Source organism: Cyprinodon tularosa, unplaced genomic scaffold (genome assembly GCF_016077235.1).
Source record: "Cyprinodon tularosa strain WSP-4 unplaced genomic scaffold, ASM1607723v1 ctg58, whole genome shotgun sequence".
NCBI classification, from domain to species: Eukaryota; Metazoa; Chordata; class Actinopteri; order Cyprinodontiformes; family Cyprinodontidae; genus Cyprinodon; species Cyprinodon tularosa.
This window is the reverse complement of record NW_024039318.1, coordinates 277,104-299,508: the sequence shown is the minus strand read 5'-3', so window position 1 is coordinate 299,508 and position 22,405 is coordinate 277,104. Positions and strand designations below refer to the sequence as shown.

Below are 22,405 nucleotides of genomic sequence, written 5' to 3'. Positions count from 1 at the left end.
TCATCACTAAAAAACCCAATCACGGGTAAGACTGCCGACGTGACTGCTGTCCAGAAGGCCATCATTGACACCCTCAAGCAAGAGGGTATGACACAGAAAGATATATACAAATAGGCTGTTCCCAGGGTGCTGTATCAAGGCACCTCAGTGGGAAGTCTGGGGGAGGAAAAAGTGTTGCAGAAAATGCTGCACAACGAGAAGAGGTGACTGGACCCTGAGGAAGATTGTGGAAGGGCCGATTCCAGACCTTGGGGGACCTGCGGAAGCAGTGGACTGAGTCAGGAGTAGAGCCACCGTGCACAGGTGCAGGAAAATGGGCTACAGGTACCGCATTCCCCAGGTCAAGCCACTTTTGAACCGGAAACTGTGGCAGAGGCGCCTGACCTGGGCTACAGAGAAGCAGCACTGGACTGTTGCTCAGTGGTCCAAAGTACTTTTTTCGGATAAAATCAAATTTTCCATGTCATTTGGAAATCAAGGTGCCAGAGCCTGAAGGAAGACTGGGGAGAAGGAAATGCCAGAAGTCCAATGTCAGGTACCCACAGTCAGTGATGGACTGGGGTGCCATGTCAGCTGCTGGTGTTGGTCCACTGTGTTTTATCAAGGACAGGGTCAATGCAGCTATCAGGAGATTTTGGAGCACGTCATGCTTCCATCTGCTGAAAAGCTTTATGGAGATGAAGATTTAATTTTTCAGCATGACCTGGCACCTGCTCACAGTGCCAAAACCACTGGTAAAGGGTTCACTGACCATGGTATCACTTTGCTCAATTGGCCTGCCAACTCTCCTGACCTTAACCCCATAGAGAATCTGTGGGATATTGTGAAGAGAAAGTTGAGAGACGCAAGATCCAACACTCTGGATGAGCTAAAAGCCGCTATTGAAGCATCCTGGGCCTCCATAACACCTCAGAGGCTGATTGCCTCCATGCCACGCCGCATTGAAGCAGTCATTTCTGCAAAAGGATTCCCGACCAAGTATTGAGTGCATAACCGTACATAATTATTTGAAGGTTGACTTTGTTGTATTAAGAACACTTTCTTTTATTGGTCGGATGAAATATGCTATGTTTTGTTACAAATAAATTAATTAAACTGAATTGTTGAAGAGGCTGTATGTTTACACATTTTATAGTAAAGCATATAATGTTGAGGGAAAGCGAAAACTGTATTAGAAAAGGCAGCACAAGTCACAGGTATAACTGTAGTCTGGTAAGAATTGTGAACCAAAGGCTATTAAAGAGTAAGTGAGGCTTTTTCAGGGCAGAGACGCAGGATCCTAAAAAGTCCAGATGATTTGCAAAGCACCACAACAGAGCCACAGACTGCACAGTTTTCAGTAGCCCAACATTGCTATCCTGGAAATATTAATGGTTTTGTCTGATTTTCTTACCTCCTTAAGTTTGAAGATTTTATAGGTTGGACAGACACAGAATATTCAAAAATATCACTCTGAATGTTAAGAACCTTTACATAAGGGTTTCTCTTTGAATTGCTAAAATAAATTCAGTAATTAAAAATAATTTTCTAATGGGCATGAACTGACATGTAGTCCCTTATAAACCTTTCATGTCAGGCTGCTTCATGTCTTGCAAGAAAAGAAAAAAGGTTATGTAAAGGCTAAAAAGACAAGGGAATAGTTAGCTTAAGAGGAAAAGTAACCGGCACATCCACTGAACTTATTTTGAGTCGGTATTCTCTTACTCCCTTTTCTAGTGGTCCTATGCGCTGGAGAAACCCAACACAGGCAGTGTGTTCAGCCTGGCCTGGTCTGCGGATGGCACCCAGCTGGCCGGAGCCTGTGGAAACGGACATGTCATCTTTGCCCATGTGGTGGAGCAGCACTGGGAGTGGAAGAACTTTGTCATCACTCTTACCAAAAGGAGAACCATGCAGGTAAAAAGAGTCAGCCTTTTATTTCAAAATATATGCTATTATTGTTGATCTAAAAATATTGGGCTAAAAGTTGTAATATCCAAGCCCTGCAGTGACAATGACCAGTCTGTAGCTCACTACCTCGCTTTTTACAGTTTAAACTCACAATGACCACAAGGTAGCTTTTGCACGAAGTTAACACACCCAAGTGTACATATACAACCACCGTTCTACCTTCAGACAGGCAAACACGTGCACACCTACAGAAATGAGGAGACATCAACACTCCCTTCTGCCTCTAACCAGTACGGTTTATTAAAACCAAACAAGGTTGCCTTTTAGCTCTTTATTTTCAGCCTTGTTGGTGCTTTTCTATCCCCACCTCCCCACCTCTTATCCCCACAGTCCATTTTTAATAGTGAACATCTGCCAGTGGTTTGTGAATCAGCCAGCTAAATTTACCACCTTGCGGCCGAACCGTATTTATTCCTGGTTGTGTTGCATGTAAATTTGGAAAGCTACAGGGAGGAGAGAAGATTTGTAAAGCTGTAAAAATAACCCCACCTTTACCCTGGTGCTGGAAAAAGCTCTTTCATTCATTCACTCAGAACTGGAGAGAAGTGTTTATCATTACAGGTGAAAGAGTAAAGTTTTTTCTCCCTAGCCTATTAAAGGCATGGTGAAGTCCTACACTGTTTTCTGTTGGGCCTACACGAGCGTGCAAAGTTTTGTAAAGCCAGAGTAATGCTGAAATAATAAACAAGTTTTCCTGTGATAAAAGGTTTACATCTGCTTTCTGAAATAACTTTCCTTTTTGCCTTTTACTCATGTCTCTCTTCCTCACCAGGTTAGGAATGTCCAGAACGATGCAGTAGATGTGTTGGAGTTTAGAGACCGCGTCATCAAAGCCTCTATGGCATTTGACCACCTGGTTGTTGCCACTTCCCTTCAGTGCTACATCTACAAGTCAGTGCTTTTCTTTTCTTTTGTCAGTTTGTTGTTTGCCATTTTTACCGTTGGATCCCTTAAATGAAAGTCTACTTTCTCCAGGAAGAAACTATCAGAATATAGTTAATGCAAAGAAGGGACAATTGAATCTTTCTAAGCATGCATAGTTTGAGTCCTGTAATGCGGACTGATCTTTGTCAGTTTATTTCTTACAAACAGAACTAGAACTGAGTCTTAGATCATCTCCTCTGGAATTTCTTTGCTGAGAACCTGGAAATGGCTGAGGAGACTTTGTCATTAAGCCTCTCAGGTCTAATAAACTAGTTATCTTAAGCTAATTTATGAATTAGCGTTTATATTGAATCTAAGACTACCAACCGAATGGTTATATTTCTCTCATGAATGTTTTTTTCTTTCTTGAAGTAAGTACCATAATTTTGTGTTTTTGTACCTTCTTTCTTTTGTAATCTTTAATAGAGTTTTTTTGTATTATTTTTGAATTCACTATTTTATTAATGTGTTTAATTGTTTTGCCAGTCACCTTACATTATTTTAGTGAACTTTAAAGTGTTTAGATTAATAGATAAGAAAAAGACTTTTCTATAAATGTTAGCTGCTCAATGCCCTTTTATTTTATTTTTTTAGACATGTTTTTGTTTTCTTTACTTAAATTTATTTTTAATTATATGAAATTTTGTTTTTCTAATAGTTGTATAGTTTTTACATCTTATTTTTTATTTTTCATTCATTATCATTTCCTCACAATTTCCATTTTTCTAGAAATCATTTTTTTTTCCCCACAACAGCCTTTCTTATGTCAGTATTACATTTGACAGATTTAAATCTTTGGAAAATGTCCTTTAAAGTCGTACGGAAGTCATATTTAAATGTCAAATCATTCTGGCTTAAACATTTATATAAATGTACTCTTTATCAGACTATATTGTCCCAAATGTTTGAAAATTTCTATTTAAAAAAAAATCCTGTCTTAAGATCTGTGGGGTTGTTTTTCGTTATCTTATGCAGGCCAGTTAGTTATATGTCAGCTTGTACACCTAAATTCAGCCAATCGTATATCAATGGTCATCTGTCAATCAAATTTTTTCTTTTTTGATTCATATGTCGCAGCTAATATACGCAATGGTTGAAATAAGAAATAAGAATCATTTACTTTACCATTGAGTTACATCCCATTGTTCACGGGGATGGACGTCTGCGTTTTCAGCAGGCGTAGAGCTAACAGAACTGTCAGTGTTGCGAGGGAAGGGCTCAAACATGAACGGCTGTAAGCCTTCTACACCAAACGAAGCTTCTGCCGCCCTGGCGTCCTCCTCCACAACAACTTTGTCTCTGCTTTCCTCCTCTAAATAAAACATGTATGACGGAGGAGACTCATCCACGACCTCCGAAACAAAACCGTCCTCCTCTTGCATGTTTCTGCTGTCCATAGCGTTCCTTCACAGGGTCGTTGCTTACTGCTACTTGGTCCCAATGTAATTTCCCATTGGGAACCTACTAACACTAAGTTGCTAACTGGTTTACAAGATGCTTTAGAGAAACCGGCTACAATCAAACCTGCTTGCCAACCTTCCACTACAAGAATCCCACCCCCTTGATAAACGACCAATCACATTCACTTTATTCACTCGCTAAAGTCGGGCTCCACTGGGAGAATTCGTAAACGCAACCATTGGAACAGCTGCTTCCCTTCGACTTCAACAGTTTTATGGTGTGTTTGTGGCTGCTAAAAGAAATATATGTTTTTAATCATCTAAAAAACTGTGATGAGATGTATGGTTTAAAATTTGAATAATGTCTAATTTCTTTTAGCCTCATAATGTCAGATTAAGATGCACTTTAGTTACGCAAAGTCTACTCCATATTTTTCTCTCAAGTAATGTTGATATCTGCACTTTTTTTGTGTTATATTTGAAGAATTTTTTTGTCCTCATTGTAATTTACTCTTTTTTTAACACTAGTCAATTTTTGTCTTTTTTGTTCTTTTTATCTATTGAGAGTTGGATTTTCATATTTGTGTGTGTGTGTGTGTGTGTGTGTGTGTGTGTCTGTGTGTGTGTGTGTGTGTGTGTTTGTACCAGCTCCAGGAACTGGAATACTCCCATTATCTTTGATCTGAAGGAAGGAACGATCAGCCTCATCCTACAGGCTGAAAAGTGAGTCTTTCAACTCTGTGCAACAAGTAACAGAACAGGCTGTTGGATGGCCTGTCAGCCTCCTAATGCTTCATTACTCTTCACTGGCCACTCCACAGCCAGCAGCCACACACACAGATTCACACACAAGTACAGGATGTGCTCTAACTTTGCCCCTGTCATACAATAAGGCTGAGAGTGAAACCACTGAGGGAAATTAGATTAATATGGAGTAGCTCTTGTGCAATTCCACGCTCTGACACTTAGCATGGAGCTAAATACGTTACTGACTATTTTGTAATCTCAGTTGAATTTGATGCCTTGTACTGAGGGAGTTATCACTATTGAGATGCAGTAGATTTTTTAATTATTGGAATATGTCAGTTAATTATCTCTTTATTTTCCACCATCCTAAGAACTTGTCTATATTTTCTTGCCTCCCTTTGATGCTCCTCTCACCCTAAGCAAAGTTATATGTGTCGTATCTCCTGTACTTCCTTTCTCAGACATTTTTTACTTGTGGAAGGATCGGGATTGTGTACCTTCTCTTATGAGGGTCGGTTAATATCATCCCCCAAGTTTCCGGGTTTGAGGGCAGACATCCTAAATGCCCAGACTGCCTCACTTAGCAATGACACAATCGCTGTGCGTGATAGGACTGATGAAAAAGGTTTGGGAAACTCTTCAAGAGCAGCTTTTTTGGACGTCATATACTGTGTTTTACATTTCTCTTTTCCTTGTTTTAATCTATAGTTATCCTTTTCTTTGACGCCATGACTGGAAAACCCATTGGTGATGGGAAACCCTTGACCCATAAGGTTTGTTCTCCTCTATTTAATCAAACAACGTTTACCAAACCTTGTTTTTCCTTTTCTATAATGATACATTTAACTTCAGACCACAGTATCTTCAATTTAGATTTAAGACCAAATTTTTACTATGCTACTCCAAAAACTACATTTAGATTGTTTTGGATGTATTTATATAAACTAATTAATCAAAACTGTACCTAAATGTGACCAAAAGGAGAGATCAATAAATAAATAAGAGTAAAAAAAGCGAACAACACAAATAAGTCGACTGTTTTTCTTTGGATAATTTTCTCGAATATGTATTTTGAGGGTTCCTGGACTACAAAAGCCATACAAAAATGGATGATTAACACATGGGTTCTTTTTTAGGAGATTTCTTTATATTTCAGTTCTATATTTAATTAGTTATTCAATAAGGAAACAGTTATTGTTATTAAAAGGCTTCGTCCACCTCTGTTCTCTAAATTATTTTGGGTGAGGATCTGTCTTTGCCCTTTCTTATAGAGGTAGCCTCTATGGTCTCAGATAGGTTCTAATTAAAATGTACCTCACCCCTAACTTAACTTTTGCATCTTAAAATATCCATCTATGGCATAAATGTTGATTTAAATGTTGTGGGTTCTTCTGTTTCAGGATAAGTCATCCATTTTATTTTCAAGTAACTTGTGTATTTCTGTTTTAAAACAAACAAAAATAGTTAAAGATGTAAGTAACTATGGAAGTATGATTTCCAGGCCATAATTCTAAACCATGACTGAAAAGATGAGAAAAGAGGAAAAAAGATTAGGAAATAAGCAGACACTTGGGCCCCATTCAGAAAGTGGGATAAGTCAGAACTCGGAATAAGTTTGATATGAAATCCCTGCATACCCAGGATTTTTGATTTAGAAAGCCATGATCCTAAGACAAATTAATCCCGCAAGTGACTCAGAGAAACAACTCTCATCAGTAGCAGGATTTCCTATTGTTATCCTGACCCTTTTTCTGGTTTGAGCTGAGAACAACAAGGCTTTGAAGGCAATGATTGGTTTCTCACATTTTGAGATTTCAAGCAATATCAGTCACACTTTTAGGTTTCCAGGCATAGTTTTAAGCTTACATGGTATTCACAGGCACTACCCCTTCACTAAATGTAGGATATTTTGTTTTATTTTGTAATATTTTTTAAGTTCTCCCTTTTGATTAAACATGTTTCCATGTTTTTTTTTTTTTGGAAATACACCTTATACAGCTGTTTTACAGGGAGGGACATTAAAAAGGACAATGTCTGCACTTTTTTATATTAGGGCACGAACCAAGGTTTAACTTCCTACATATTAGATATATATTTGTTGACTAAGGCCAACAAAAGCAGTGTAATTCAGTTGGTAAAGTTTAAGCATAACTAAAGCTTATAACTGGACCATATTTAACTGCCTTTTTAGATTCTATCTTTATTTGCTGCTACGTCCATGTTGCCCCTGCTGGGTTACACCAAGGCCCAGATTTAACACCACACACAGACACACTTTATTCTTTTATGGTTAATAAATGTAATATTAAAGAATAAAACTTTTACCTCCCTATCAAATCCCTCTCATGCATCGACTTGTCTCTGACATATTAATTATCCTTACTTTGCAACAGGAACAATGCTTTTAAACCTTTTGTTTCATGTCTTTTTGTAATCTCTTTTTTTGTCTAGCTGGAGGTGTCAGAGCTAGCTTTGGACCAGTGCGGCCCATCCACAGAGAGGAAAATCGCACTGATTGACAAGAACCGTGACCTGTACTTGACCTTCGTGCATCATCTTGGAAAGGATCCCAAAATCTGCAAAATCGGTGAGAGAAGCTGCTGAGAACTCAAACCGACCTGTGACCAGCTGCTGCAGACTGATGTGTTAATAATGGGACCTGTCTTGTAGGCAGCATGGTGCACAGCATGGCGTGGAACAATACTGCTAACATCTTATGTGGAATCCAGGATGATCAGTTTACAGTGTGGTACTATCCAAGTGTCGTCTTCACTGATAAGGAACTGCTTCCAAAAACTATTTACACAAAGGATGGCAGGTAGGGTATGGCGTTAAAATTGTCATTTGAGAATTGAAAATCACTGCTAAAAAATACAATTAATTTTCTATCAAGCTTATTCCAAGGGTAATATTACCATATCCCCTTGGTTTTTATGAGCAGCAGTTGCTGCAGTTCCTCCTGCTCAAAAGTCCTCAGATTTTAGCAGAGGCTATTTTCACTTTTCCTGCACTATTCTTTTGGGACAATTACATTTCAGGTGATTGGATGCTATATTCTGTCCAAGACAAATATTCAGCATTGATAGCTGATTTGACAAAGGCAGCCACTGGTGTGCCTGAGCCAACATCTTGCTGCTCGATCTCCCTTGCAGTCCATACTGAAACCGCACAGACTGAGCAGGAAATATTTCATGTTTTTTAAGTAGTCTGAAATAAAAGAAAAATAAAGTAAGGGGATTTAAAACAAAATTTGCAGTGCCTTAAAAAAGTATTCATACAGTGGTTATGGAAAGTATTCTACACGGGGAATAGAAAGTGTTCTACATTTCTTCCAGATAAAATTTAGAAAAGTATAGCAGGCATATGTGTTTAGACTCCCTTAAGAGGCCATTTTATATCTTAACAGTCCATCTGTTGGTATTTACCCACAAAGTAACCACGGTAGACTTTCTTGTAGAGGAACTTTTTGCTACATAATCTTTGCAAAATCATTAAAGTTCACTTAAACTAAGAGGAGAAACATCTGTGAACATAGGAGTAGGAAGATGTTCCACATCTCCAGTTTTCTGCAGACTCTAATGGCCGGTATGCTTTGTGTACTATGCATGATGATCGTAGAGATACCATAATTCTTTAGTTGTGGCTCTTAATCTGCAGTCCTACTTGGCACTGTGAGATAGGTCAACAGGACATCTGTTGGTTGTGCCTTGCAACCAGAGATAACCTTTGATAAGTATCTGTCATACCAAAGTTATTAGTTTCATGTTGCAAACTGTGTTATGGAATGGTGTTATACAATAGCTAAAATTGAAAAGGCCATAAGAGGTAATCTTCCAGGATTGCTTTAAATTTTGCTTTATTCACTCCCCTTTACTGCGACCAGTTTATCTGTCTATTAACCCTTTATAGGGCACTTAGTAAAATCCTTTGAATTAAAAAATTTCAAGTTAAGTGTTATTGAAGAACAGAACAAGATCGTATTAACATTTGAAATAACAAGAAAGTAAACAAGTATTTTCATGGACAAAATAAAAGTCGATATAATTACTAGAAACAGTGACTTGCCTTAATACAGTAAAAAAAAAATGCATAGAGCACTTCTATAAGAAGTTTTGGAAAAACTTTTTCTGAATGAAAGAAATACATTTTTTGTTAGAACACAACCCTTAAAACATTCATGCTGACACAGGAACTTTTGAACTTCGCTTATCGACCTATTGTTTTTTTAATATTTTTTCTTAACGTATTAAGTTTTTAACTTGGCTTATTAACTTTTTTTTAACTTAATTTGCAGTAGGCAATATAATCACACACAGTAGGCAATATTTGAATATTTGTGGGATTATATGAAGGAGTTACACACAGCTATAAGACAGAGTTTACAGACCCTGCAGACCACATTTGACCTCCCAATTTTGCTTTGTTTGCTGCAAAGTGGTGTTTATATCCAACAATAAAGGCTTAAGGAAGCTAGGTCCTTAGCATGATGCTGACACCACAGTATTACAACCATAATATGTTGCATGAAAACCAAACTGTTTTAGTATTGGTAGTATCTGGTTGCATCTTCTCCACGGTTACACGGCTCTCTATGCTGATTCTCTGATTTTTTGGTGCTTCGTCAGGCCTGTAAGTTTATATTCAGGCCCATCTTTAGGTGGTTTTGTAGTTTTGGTTTTTGGATGAATGAAAAGCTCTCCATGAGATGTTAAAGTTCGGGATATTTTTAACATTCAACAGTTTTTACATTTATCACAACTTTACTTCCAAACCCTCCAAGTGACTCTTTTCTCATCATGAGGCATGGTGCTATTTGTTCACTAATGCGCTCAAATAACCTTTTGTAAGGCACTGCTAGGGCATTGGTCTGATTGATTCCTTAACATATGATTGCACAACTTGTTTGCATAAAGGTGAACACTGTATTTAAACATATATAGTAAACATATATTTTATTATATATAGTAATGAAAGATCCATTTTAATGATAACATTGGTCATTCCAAAGTAAGATAGCTCAATGTTGTTTAAAATGGTTAAATTATATTAGACATGACCAAATATGGCGTAGGTGATTTGGTCAGAGAGAGAGGAATTTTTCGCTCATATGCACATTTTTGCCAATGTCCTGTTGGTGCAAACTGTGTCGCTGGGGTAGACAACAAACTTTAGGGAAGAGTTTTTTTTTTTTAACACTTCCTACCATATGATGCTGGAGCATCAGCTTCCTACCAAGCTGGAGGTTTCTTCCTGTTAAAAGGGAGTTTTTCCTCTCCACTGTCGCTACAAGCATGCTTAGTGTGGGGGATTGTATTTGAGTCAATGAGTCAATGCAATCAACTGGTTTTCCTTAGATAGAAAACTTTGTATCAATTTGACTGTATGATCTGGTTGAACTGTAAAGTGCCTTGAGATGACATGTGTTGTGAATTTGGCGCTATATAAATAAACTGAATTGAATTGAATATGATCACTGAAAATCAAAGGAACAAGTGCACTGTCTGGATATTCCTGTCCATAGTCCCCTATATGGTGTATAACCTTTTGTGTTTCCCATAATTGTCCCACTCTGTGTTGTAGACACACACAGGCTGAGTCATATGTGAAAGACATGAGAATATAATGTGCTGGTTTTGATTTTATCTGTGTCTATGTCTTTGCAAAGCGAGTTTGGTCGTGCACCCCACATTCTGAGCTACGTTGGAGCCAAGGCGACGCTGCGCCGAGGGGACGGTTCATTGGTGTACAGCAACGTACCCCTTTATCCTGCTCTCCTGCATGAGTACTGCACCTCCGCACGCTGGGAGGATGCACTGCGTCTCTGCCGATTCGCCAAAGTAAGATATTGACCCTTCTCAGATAACGTCTGCTGGTCGCAGCTTCATTATTGCTCCTATGGTATTGTTTGTTTGCTGCCATAGTGAAACTTTTTTTTGTCATTAAATTGTTATTTTTACAAATAGAAATCTTGAAAGTGTGGTGTATATTCGACCAATGGAGGAGCAGGCATTTCAGGCTCTAGATGTGTAAAGCTGATGGACAGATGTTGGAGCTAAAAGCACTTCTGTAAAGATTTAACTTGTTATACAATTGTAGACCATAACTTTTTATTTCTATCTAAGAAAATGGCTAAAAAAGGATGAGTTTTTCCTTTCCTACCTCCTGATGATGAACTTATCTGTGTAAGTATGTCACATAAAATCACAGTAAATGGTATTAAGGTGTTTGCTTGCAACTTGACAGTAAATATCCCATGTATGTAGAGAACTTGACAAAGCTTGTGACAGAAGGTAGTGGACAGGTTTACAACACAAGAACAGCAGGATTGAATTAGCCTGCAAACCGCCTCGTGACAGCATTTGCCTGATAACACCACCCCCCACCCCACCCCCTGACCCCCACACACATGTACACACACACACACAAACTTTGTATTTCTATCCCGATTGACACTCTACATTGACTTACATTACTTTCTGCTACTGCATTTAAGCCTAAACCTAACTCTAACCATTACCAGCATATTCCTAACACTAACCTTAACCTAAAGTTAATTAACACCATAACCCTAACCTAAAAAATGGGGATCTGCCACATTAAGACTAGCCTTTGATCCCCGTAAGGCCTGTTAGTCTTTAGAAAGTCAGCAAACATACCAAACAAGGTCCTAAATAGTTAATATATACAAGTACACACACATACATCTACACATACACATGTTGTGTCACACTATCCTTGTGGTACATACACATGTTGTGTCACACTATCCTTGTGGTAGACATTTAATTGACTTAAATTAAGTTTGTATGATCTAACCCAGACCCTTACCATAACTCGTACCATTAGCAACACATACCTAACCCTAAACCTAACCTAAACTCAATTCACACCTTAGTCCGTAACCTAACCCCCATCCTAAGAACAGAAACTTCCCTCATGGGGACCAGTCGTATGTCCCACAAGTACCTATAAGTCCCCAGAATGTAGCATATTCCTGGGAAATTGTCCCCATAAATTAACAAAAACATGGCTACCCATACACACACACCCTCACCCCCACCCAAGACCTCACTTCATAAATACCCACTTAGCTACATGAATGTAAAGACCCTCCAGACATATTCGCTCAGGCATCCAGATGGAGATCTAGAATGATGCTTTGCTTGGGAGATGATGCTTTAACCACATCCTTAAAAAAGGGAGAGAAGGGTGGTAGAGTGGAGACGGAGAGAGCCGACTCACCAGTTTTAAAAGATTTTCCTCCTGACCCCTCCCTCCTCCTGCAGTTCTGGTAAGTATTTGGTGGCTCTGTGGCTTTTCCCAGAATTCTACTTGCTCTTGTTGTCAGTAAACGGCTGCATATTGGAGCTAATGTATACAAACGTGACATATAGTCCGTGACATCATATTTCTCAAGTACAACAGTTGAATTGCAAAAAAAACAAAAAACAATGCTTCTCTTTAAATCACACATTTCTCTGGAGCCTCTCTCACTTTACTGACATCTTCAAGGACCAGTTAGTGTTTGTTTGTTTGCTGGAGTGTTCTCTGATCGAGCTGTTTGTCTTTGTGACAGATGCCAACTATAGAGCTTTTTTACAGGGTGATGGCTCTGAACTGAAGTTTGATCAACTCACGACCAACTACTGTTGAAACTATAGTTCTAATTTATTTTTTCAGAGTAAATATATATATATATATATATATATATATATATATATATATATATATATATATATATATATATATATACATAGACTTAGCTATACAGGCAATTAAACACTCACCTAATCAAAATCAAAGAAACAGACTGATGGGTTGGATGGTTTAATATGTATTAAATGTGAAACTGAAATAAAAACTGAAATAAAACCAATACATTTTGCATCATTATACAAAATAACAAAGTGAAGCCATGTATCCACGAACATCACCTCCGTATTTATCAACTGAAATGACTCCTCAGTCAAACATAGAGTGAAATTTAGCTGATTCAGATGCCTTTCATGTCACAGAAACCACATGGCATGCAACCATTACTAGTACTATACCATACTTAGGTTTTGGACACATCCAAATTGAAATATAAAACGTCTAAGACAAATTAGGTGAGCATAAGTTGCTTCAAAGATAACAGTATTACGTACATATGATGCCATTTTTTTCAACTCGTGAAGGCGTAGATGGCAACGGAATACCACGTGTGAAACCAGCACTGGTTAGCTCTCAGAAAAATAAAATGCACAAATAAACCATCAAGGGATGCAACAAAACTGCAAGCCATAAAAACTCCAAAACTTATATCTAGTTCCATAACACTCCCCACCTGGCAATCGTAGGATGTCAAACTATAGATCACTTGACCAACTTTCCTTCACTTGAATCTGACTACTGTTATTTCACTGCTGTGTGTAAAGGCGTGGATACACTGAACTGAAGAGGGCAAGGAGGCTTGGAACCTGGTAGCCCACCCCCCACATTTTTGGCAAAGGCTTGCAACGCAACTTGGACAAAGCAGACTGCAACTAGCTGTGCCTGGTCCCGGGAGGTGGTGGCGCTGGAGCTTTGCGCTTAGGTCCCTGAGGCTTTAAGTTCGACTCTCACAGGCTGCCAATCAGGGTCTATGATTAAGACCCTTAACTCCAGACTGCTCCCTGGGTGCCGCAGAGTGGTATCCCAAACTATTTTTTTTAAAAAAAAGCTGTACTTGGTCCCCCATCTATGGCACGGTAACTAGCGAAGTCATACTCTTCCTGCTTATGCTCCATTATCCAGTGTTCTCTTGGCCCCATCCTAGCACCTGTGCAGATCTGACCGGGTGGATATCCTCTATTCCATTTGTGTAGAACAGGTATTTTACTACAGGCCCAACCGAGTCCACAAGTGGGATCTGGAAAACCTACTTGGTACAGCGGCATCAAAAAGAGGCTTTGGAAAATATGAGTGTTGCTGTCAAAAAGGGCCAAATAGGAGGAGCAGCCATGGGAGGTTCTCTCCGGCGACGATGCACTTAACTGAAGAGGGCAAGGAGGCTTGGAACCTGGGAACACAGCACCACATGTTTTGTGCAGGCTTACGACATAACTTGGATAAAGCAGATTGCAACCAGCTGTACCTGGTCCCAAGAGGGGGTTGGCCTAGTAGTTTGAGCTTAGTAGAAGTGTCTTTTTTTATCGGAAAAGCATTTTCATATGTAGCATCTTGGTTTTTAAAACTTACTCCAGCTTCAAAACTTTATTTCCTTGAACAAATTTGGATCTCTTCTCTACAAACTGTTAAACTTAAGACTTTGAATGCTATTCCCAAACCACTTTGACAGATTTATTATGACTTTATTCTATGCTGTTTTTTGTTAAGGCTTTTAATTTGTTTTGTACATAAAGGGCTTTTATAATGGTTTAGTTGTTCGTACATTTTTTACTTATTTTCTTCAGTGTACTATACAAAAGTGTGGGTCCAGGTTTCCCTAGAAATGTTATTTACTCCTAAAAGAATTAGGGGTAAATAATAGTATTTTAACAGGAAATAAAAATCAATGATACCAGTACTGTCAGTAAAAAATCTTATGTTTTTCCTTTTCCACTTGTAGGACGAGGCTTTGTGGGCGTGTCTTGCAGGTTTGGCAATGGCAAACAGAGACCTAGCCACAGCAGAAATAGCCTATGCTGCCATTAGAGAGGTGAGTGTATTGGTTAATTTCTGAATTTCTGCAAATATACTTCTGATCAAAATCTCTATAAGAGGGGAACAAATAAATTTTGGTCTGTCAGACGTACCCAAGATGTAATTAAATCTAATAAATGCACAAAAGTATTTTCGATCACGAGTGTGTACTGTATGCAATACTAGGACGGTTTTCACCTGTTCTTACAAAAAAATAACTTAATTAAGAAATATTTTGTTAATCGCTGTGCATTTTCCCTCTCTCTTTAAATGCTCCCCCTTTCTTGGTTTAGTTACCGAGGGTGCAGTACATCAACTTTATTAAAAAGCAGCCATCAAAGGACTCAGCACTGGCCCACATGCTGATGTTCAGTGGTCATTTCCAGGAAGCTGAAGCAACTCTCCTTCAAGCTGGTCTTATCTACCAAGCTATACAATTGAACATTGACCTTTTCAACTGGAACAGGTAGGATAATCGATGAGTTAAACAACATTCATTATTATTGGCATCATTATCATTCCACTTTTTCATACTTACAGGCCGCCATACTATTTATCTTAATGTACTGTTACCAAAGAATGATAGTATTATCAACTTTTGTCTTAATTCATAACATTATAAGCAACTATGACAATTCAGTTCATATTTATGTTCATATAGTGAAGAGTTATATGGGGATTTATCCAACCAGTAGGGAAGGTGGTAGGAAAAAACTTTACTTAAAAGACATGGCATCAAAGGTTAGCATTAAAGTGTGAGTGTATTTCAAAACTTCCAAGGGCACATCATTTCACACTTTGGGACCTGCGACAGCAAATGCACAGACCTGTCAAACTATGCTCAGTCCTGTTTGCACTCAAGAGCAGCTGATCAGCTGAGATAAGGGAGCAAACTGGCGTTTAAGGGCTGGAGCATCTCAGAGAAGTAGGATGATTGTAAAAGTGTATAAAATGATTTTAACATCAATCATAAAGTGAAGCTAAAACTTGTGCCAAATAAAGATGAGCTCAGCATTTTGCAACATCTGGATAGAGGTGATGGGCAAAGCTCTGACCCTGTCATTAAGTCCGGTCCAGTAACTGTCTAAAAGTACTACTTGTAAAGAATTGGCTTTATTTCAGCTAGCTCCCTTAATTGGATTGTCACATTCAAGATCGATGATCTCTTTGACCCCCAAGTCCATGACAAGCTGTTCTGGGCCAAATAATCTATATACAAGTAGGGTTACCAAAAAAATGAATCTTAGTTTTTTGTTTTTTTTCTTCAATATTAGGAAGTTAAAGGTATAGTGGAGGATGTTCATTTTCCGGGTGGATCATCAAAATAAGTGGTCCTCCTAATCATCAATCATTCTGGTGATATGTTTACACTGCAAACACGTTCTGAAAATGAGCAAAAATTTCTAAAAATAAGTGTATTTATTTACCTTTAATTTCAGTAGGTAAATGAGATAGTTTGCCAATGGAATGAGTATTTTTATTCTTGGAATAAGATAATTAGACAATATGTACTTGAAATAAGGCAATGTAATTGTTTTTTTTTTATTTTAAATGTAAATTGTCTTGTTCCACTGGCAATATGTCTCTTTTACCTCCTCAATTCAAGAAAAAAAAAAACTTATTTTGAGAAAAAATTACTTATCTAGATTTTGATTTTTTTTCCAGTATACGTAAGGTCGTCCTACGTGCTCGTCCCCATTTCCACTTACTGGTCTGACAGTGGAAAAATTGCAAATCTTTTTTGGGAAAGTAAGCTTGTATGAGCGATGAAAACAGCAATTTAAACAGAGCGTGCACGAGGAGAAATGGGCTCGTGCATAGTCTGGCAAACTTATAAAAGCGTTCCCTCTCAGGAGCGGATACAGGGTTGTGCATGTACATTTTTTTTTTAAATGGAGAGGGCATATCTTTTCAAAAATTCGCAAAAATCATCCACTATACCTTTAAGTGTAATTCAGGCTAAATGGTATTTACATTGGACTAATGGCGGCACAGAATTTAGAATCTGACAGGAAAGTGGATAATTAACAGGATGTTCAATTTGTTTTTATTGATGACACATGCATTAAAGATATTACTCTCTGTTGGGGTATTTTGATATGTTTATTAGAAAATCTTAAAGGATATTTTATTTGTTTAAAAAAAACAAATATTTTTTTCAACAGTTAATGTTATGTTTCTACATTCTCTGCATTGTTTTGGGTCCAGGGCTCTGGAGCTGGCAGTCAAACATAAGACCCATGTGGACACTGTGCTGGCCTATAGGCAGAAGTTCTTGCAGAAGTTTGGCAGGAGGGAAACCAACAAGAGATTCCTGGAGTACTCTGAAGCTGTATGTTGTGAAAGCTTCTCTGTGGTGTTGTATAAACTTTTGTTGCAGGTTTAAATTTTGTTTTAATAGAATTAGGGGTTCAAATTCTTTCCTTTCAATAAATAGATTTTTTTGCAACGCTTTGATAACCTGGAGTGATTTTACATACTATAAAGTTTAGATTAGTTGCTGCTTACATTCTTATCTGGTTAACCTTGTAAAATTAAGCTATCAGCTTAAAGGCTGTTATCATTGACATTAAACTAAAAACTGATTAAAAGAAAACTTATTTTGTATTCAGATACTCATAATTTCATGAAAGTGATGAAAAGATATGTACATTTCAACACTTCAGAGACAAAACAGAATTTTTAAGAATAGGTTTCCTTCTTGATTTGAGCGTCTCTTTTTAAAAATGTGTTGCTTTCTATTCTGATCAGTTCAGGTTGATCTAATCTTACAGTATATGACTTTCTGTTTCCCCTTGAAGGTTGAAGTGGATTGGGATAAAATCCAGGCAAAGATTGAGATGGAGTTGGTGAAAGAGCGAGAGAAAGCCGCAAATCCCAGCGTAAAGAGCAACGTGGTGCTACGTCATTAATGTTAAGGACATTTAGGTGGTGGTTGTTTATTTTTTTTATCCACCTCAAGGTGGCACGAGACTGTTACCTAACACATGAAGAGGAAGAAACTGTGGCTCCCTATACATTTACCTTTGTTACACAGCAAATCCACCTGGAGGGATTATAGCTGTGGTCTCTTCAGACTAAAGGGCAGGGCTGAGGTAAAGTCTCTATGTTCATGTTTGTTGAGGTGAAACATTAAAGGCTATCCATGCAACTGGTTGGCTTGTAAATAGTGTCCAATTATTGTCATCAAGACCTGATGACCTCAAGATGTCACTGCTCACTGCAGTTCTTTACCAGCTGGAGAGCTGTTTTATACCAAACTTTAAATGTAGGTAGTCATTCAGCCATCTTTATCAGTGTTTGTTTCTTTAAAATGTGTAATTATTCCTCTGTCTCTAGATACTGGCAGGTTTAGATGAGCATAAATTTTATTTTGCACTTACAATGGTTAACACACAGCAGCCTTACCTGAATAGTATGTTCTGTTTCCCTTTCTCCATTCGAACAGTGGCTCTTAGAAGTGGATATCTGTTTCACGTCATATTTATATTCCAGGCAAAAAGGACATCTTAATGTTTTATCTTGTGATTTTTTTCCCCCTTTAACTCCAATAATAGTACCTAAAGAGATGATGTAAGACTTAATATTGCAAAAGATGAAAATTCTTTAAGGCTTTTTCCATACTTTATCTGGAGTAGCAATAATCATATACTTCTGACCTTTATTCATTTCCAGTGAATTGACTGTTTAACTGTTGGGTGTAAATGGCTGGTTTCATTCCAGCAGGTTCATATCTAATCTGTCATGTACATTTTCCTTCATGGGATTTTAATCACGCATGTCTTAGGTGGGCCCATTTTACTGCTTATAGCAATAATGTACAGTCTACTTTTCTTTAGTAAATGTTTACATCAGCAGCTACAGATGGTGTACAGACCCAACTCGGCAAGCGATCAAAAGGAAAAAGGGTATAGTATGCATCAGATTTGATCCTGGCTCATTTATGAATATTGCCATATATGTTTAGAAATGGATTTGTAAATACTTTGATATTTATAGCTTTACTTTTGTATGATCGATTTATATGTTCTTACATTTGATTCTTTTAAAGCTATGTTTTTGCCATCACTACTTTCAATTAATTGAATAAAACAAATGGAAAAATGGTGTTTATGAAAAATTTGTTGATTCTGTCATTTTAGTGTTTGACAATTCTTGAAGTTTTTTCAATAACCTAATTTGAAACATATATTATGCAGACCCTTAAAGTGTCAAAACGAGACAGATGGACCCAGTAGTCTAGGTGAGACAGCCAGTAGGAAACTTCAAAATGCTTTTTACAATAAAGACAACACAGAACTGAAGCGGGCTGCTGACGATCTGCGGACCTGTAGCGACTGCAGGAGGGGGGTGGGGCACCGCCCAATCACTGACACTCTGGTTTAGGGAGAAACACAGGATAAGTGACCGCCATTATCTGAACAGAAGGTGATTATCAGAGTGAGTCACTTACCTGGTTTAACAGTTTAGTCCATCCTCTCAATCATAGGCAGGATAAGCCGATGCACTGCCAACGAGTGGCGGCCCTGAGCCGTCCAGAGTGTCCCCGATGCAGCAACGCAAGTGAACAGGCTGGACTATGACAGGGATTCAGAACAGACCGGAGTAGTTCTGGAATCCAGGAGTCTGCAGTCTGGTCCGGAGTTCCAATCCACTCAGGAACAAACAGATCTGGGTTCCAGGAATCCATCAGAGCATGAAGGCAGGTTTAGAGTCCTGTTCATCGAGCATCCAGCTATAAACAGCAATGCACCTTGGAGTCTAACAGAGGTTCAGGTGGGCAGGGACAGACAGGGCCAGACAGAATCACTCGGGAAATGCTGAAACGCTCTCATCACTGGTTAGGGATTAAACTAGCCTGAAGACCTGGGCTGAAAAATAAACTCCTCACTGGAACATGAACCTTGGAAATAGACCTATATCTAACAAAACTGACAGACAGGACACAAGGCAAAACAATGATCTGCCAAGATAGCTGGTCTGGACCAAATAGAAGAGAAACCGGCAGGTGAATGAGATAAGAGATGATGAGGAACAGGGCATAACTAGGAGGTAAGTGACATGAGCAAATAAAGCCAGCTGACACAAAGAGTCTGGATGGGACTTTGATTATATATTATACTCGTTCTTTAATCACATCTAGCCTCACCTCAACTTTGTTCTGTGGAATCATTCTTTGTTTCTGTTTGTTCTTTAAAAAACTTTTCTTCTTTTTTTTATATTTCAGTTGTTATGATGTTCTTGATACAGTGATGGAAAATCATTCTACAGTCTGAGGAGGTACACAAAATGTTTGGTTTGTCACACATTTTTCAATATTCTAAAGGACAGATCTGATAATATGCATCAAAATAAAATAATTTATTTTAGGTTTTACTTAGCGACTCACTTTAAATATTTATGAATTCAGGTTTAACTAGACCTTCTGTTCCTAAACCTGATCTGGTAAAGAACCCAAACAAGAAATAAAACTGTGTTTTACAAAGAAAGAAAATAATGGAATAAACTGCACAGATGTTTGCCAGCTGCAATGCAAAAACAGAAAAAAATCATTTTGAAGGTAAAAGGCACAAAAGAAAATTACTATCACATGTTCAATATGGCTAAAAGTAGTTTATTTGATGTTGGTAATATTAACAAAATGAACATGTGTCTCCACAAGAAGTCTCAGATTTTGATTAGTAATAATGAGGCATGTGGTTCAGACAGGGTTTCTGCTGAACAATAAATACACCAGCATGAAACTCAAACCTGGTGATGCGATTTTTTTCACCATGCAGTGTTACCTGACACCCTATTATCTAGAATGTTAGTTTTGATTGTCAGTAATAAAGCTGTTAAAATAAACAGCAAAGACAACAGGCCCCTTAAAAAAGGGGGCTTTGGCCAGCCCCCTTTTTTAAGTGTTGAAGAGGGATTTACACAAATTGGAAAGTTACTTTTTTTATGCCAAACAGTTTGGTTTTAAAAATAAACATTGCAGAGACGTGGATCTTTGCTTTTAACGAAGATAGAATTGAATTGTTATTTTTTTTTTATTATTTAGCAAGATTATAATAAAAACAAATGTGTCAATACACTATAGGAGCAAAAAATCTTTCAGTATTAATTTCTTTAATATCTTGGTAAGAACTTAGGCATTTGCAGTGAAGTTTTTAGAATCTGCATCTGGTTGAGGATACTCTAGTCATTAATTTTAATTTCTAACAAGTCAAACATTTTATTTAATCTAATATTATTTACCTTTTATGGTTCAAACCTTATTATAAAATCTAATGAAAATATCTAGAAATCGCAGTTAAAAATTGGAGAGAAATTACATCAGAGGTGTCATTATTCAAGGGATTTAATGAAAACATGGAGTTTAGGTGACCAATGGAGGTGTGACAGCATTGGGGCCAAAGGTCAAATCTGAAAGACACCAATATACAGGTGCTGGTCATAAAATTAGAATATCATGAAAAAGTTGATTGATTTCAGTAATTCCATTTAAAAAGTGAAACTTGTATATTATATTCATACATTACATACAAACTCATATATTTCAGATGTTTATTTTGTTTAATTTTGATGATTACAAATGACAACAAATGAAAATCTCAAATTCATCATATCAGAAAATTAGAATATTACTGAAGACCAATAAAAACAAAGGATTTATAGAAATGTTGGCCAACTGAAAAGTATGAACATGAAAAGTATGAGCATGTACAGCACTCAGTATTTAGTTGGGCCTCCTTTGGCCTGTATTACTGCAGCAATGCGGCGTGGCATGGAGTCGATCAGTCTGTGGCACTGCTCAGGTGTTATGATAGCCCAGGTTGCTCTAATAGTGGCTTTTAGCTCTTCTGAATTGTTGGGTCTGGTGTATTGCATCTTCTTCTTCACAATACCCCATAGATTTTCTATGGGGTTAAGGTCAGGAGAGTTTGCTGGCCAATTAAGAACAGGGATACCATGGTCCTTCAACCAGGTACTGGTAGCTTTGGCACTGTGTGCAGGTGCCAAGTCCTGTTGGAAAATGAAATCTGCATCTCCAAAAAGTTGGTCAGCTGCAGGAAGCATGAAGTGCTCTAAAACTTCCTGGTATGTGGCTGCGTTGACCCTGGACCTCAGAAAACACAATGGACCAACACCAGCAGATGACATGGCACCCCAAACCATCACTGACTGTGGAAACTTTACACTGGACTTCAAGCAACGTGGATGAAGTGCCTCTCTTCTTTTCCTCCAGACTCTGGGACCTTGATTTCCAAAGGAAATGCAAAATTTACTTTCATCAGAGAACATGACTTTGGACCACTCACCAGCAGTCCAGTCCTGTTTCTCTTTAGCCCAGGCAAGACGCTTCTGACGCTGTCTGTGGTTCAAGAGTGGCTTGACACAAGGAATGCGACAGCAGAAACCCATGTCTTTCATACGTCTGTGTGTGGTGGTTCTTGAAGCACTCACTCCAGCTGCAGTCCACTCTTTGTGAATCTCCCCCACATTTTTGAATGGGTTTTGTTTCACAATCCTCTCCAGGGTGCGGTTATCTCTCTTGCTTGTACACTTTTTTCGAACATCCTGAACAATGTTGTTTTTTTCTGAAGTCCTATGTTTCAATATAATCATTAATACTTTAACACAGTAAGTAACTCAGATGGTACAGTAATCCCCTTTTTTTTTATTAAACTGGTTTAACAACTGTTGAATAAGGCCAGCCTTTTGGCCTGTAGGCT

At 38.0% G+C, this 22,405-nt stretch overlaps 1 protein-coding gene across 3 annotated transcripts in view; it reads left to right on the top strand.

The window, feature by feature from the left end:
• Positions 1-17,840, top strand: part of ift80 (intraflagellar transport 80 homolog (Chlamydomonas)) — a 71,293-nt gene extending 53,453 nt beyond the window's left edge. For all 3 annotated transcript variants that reach the window (XM_038306373.1, XM_038306372.1, XM_038306371.1), the window contains 12 exons: positions 1,717-1,896; positions 2,723-2,841; positions 4,923-4,997; positions 5,483-5,646; positions 5,730-5,794; positions 7,473-7,608; positions 7,692-7,839; positions 10,687-10,858; positions 14,611-14,700; positions 14,978-15,150; positions 16,893-17,016; positions 17,486-17,840. In XM_038306373.1, the coding sequence (XP_038162301.1) occupies positions 1,717-1,896; positions 2,723-2,841; positions 4,923-4,997; positions 5,483-5,646; positions 5,730-5,794; positions 7,473-7,608; positions 7,692-7,839; positions 10,687-10,858; positions 14,611-14,700; positions 14,978-15,150; positions 16,893-17,016; positions 17,486-17,596 (1,557 nt within the window). In that variant the 3' untranslated portion in view covers positions 17,597-17,840. The remainder of the gene's footprint in view (positions 1-1,716; positions 1,897-2,722; positions 2,842-4,922; positions 4,998-5,482; positions 5,647-5,729; positions 5,795-7,472; positions 7,609-7,691; positions 7,840-10,686; positions 10,859-14,610; positions 14,701-14,977; positions 15,151-16,892; positions 17,017-17,485) is intronic.
• The last annotated feature ends 4,565 nt before the right edge of the window (positions 17,841-22,405 follow it).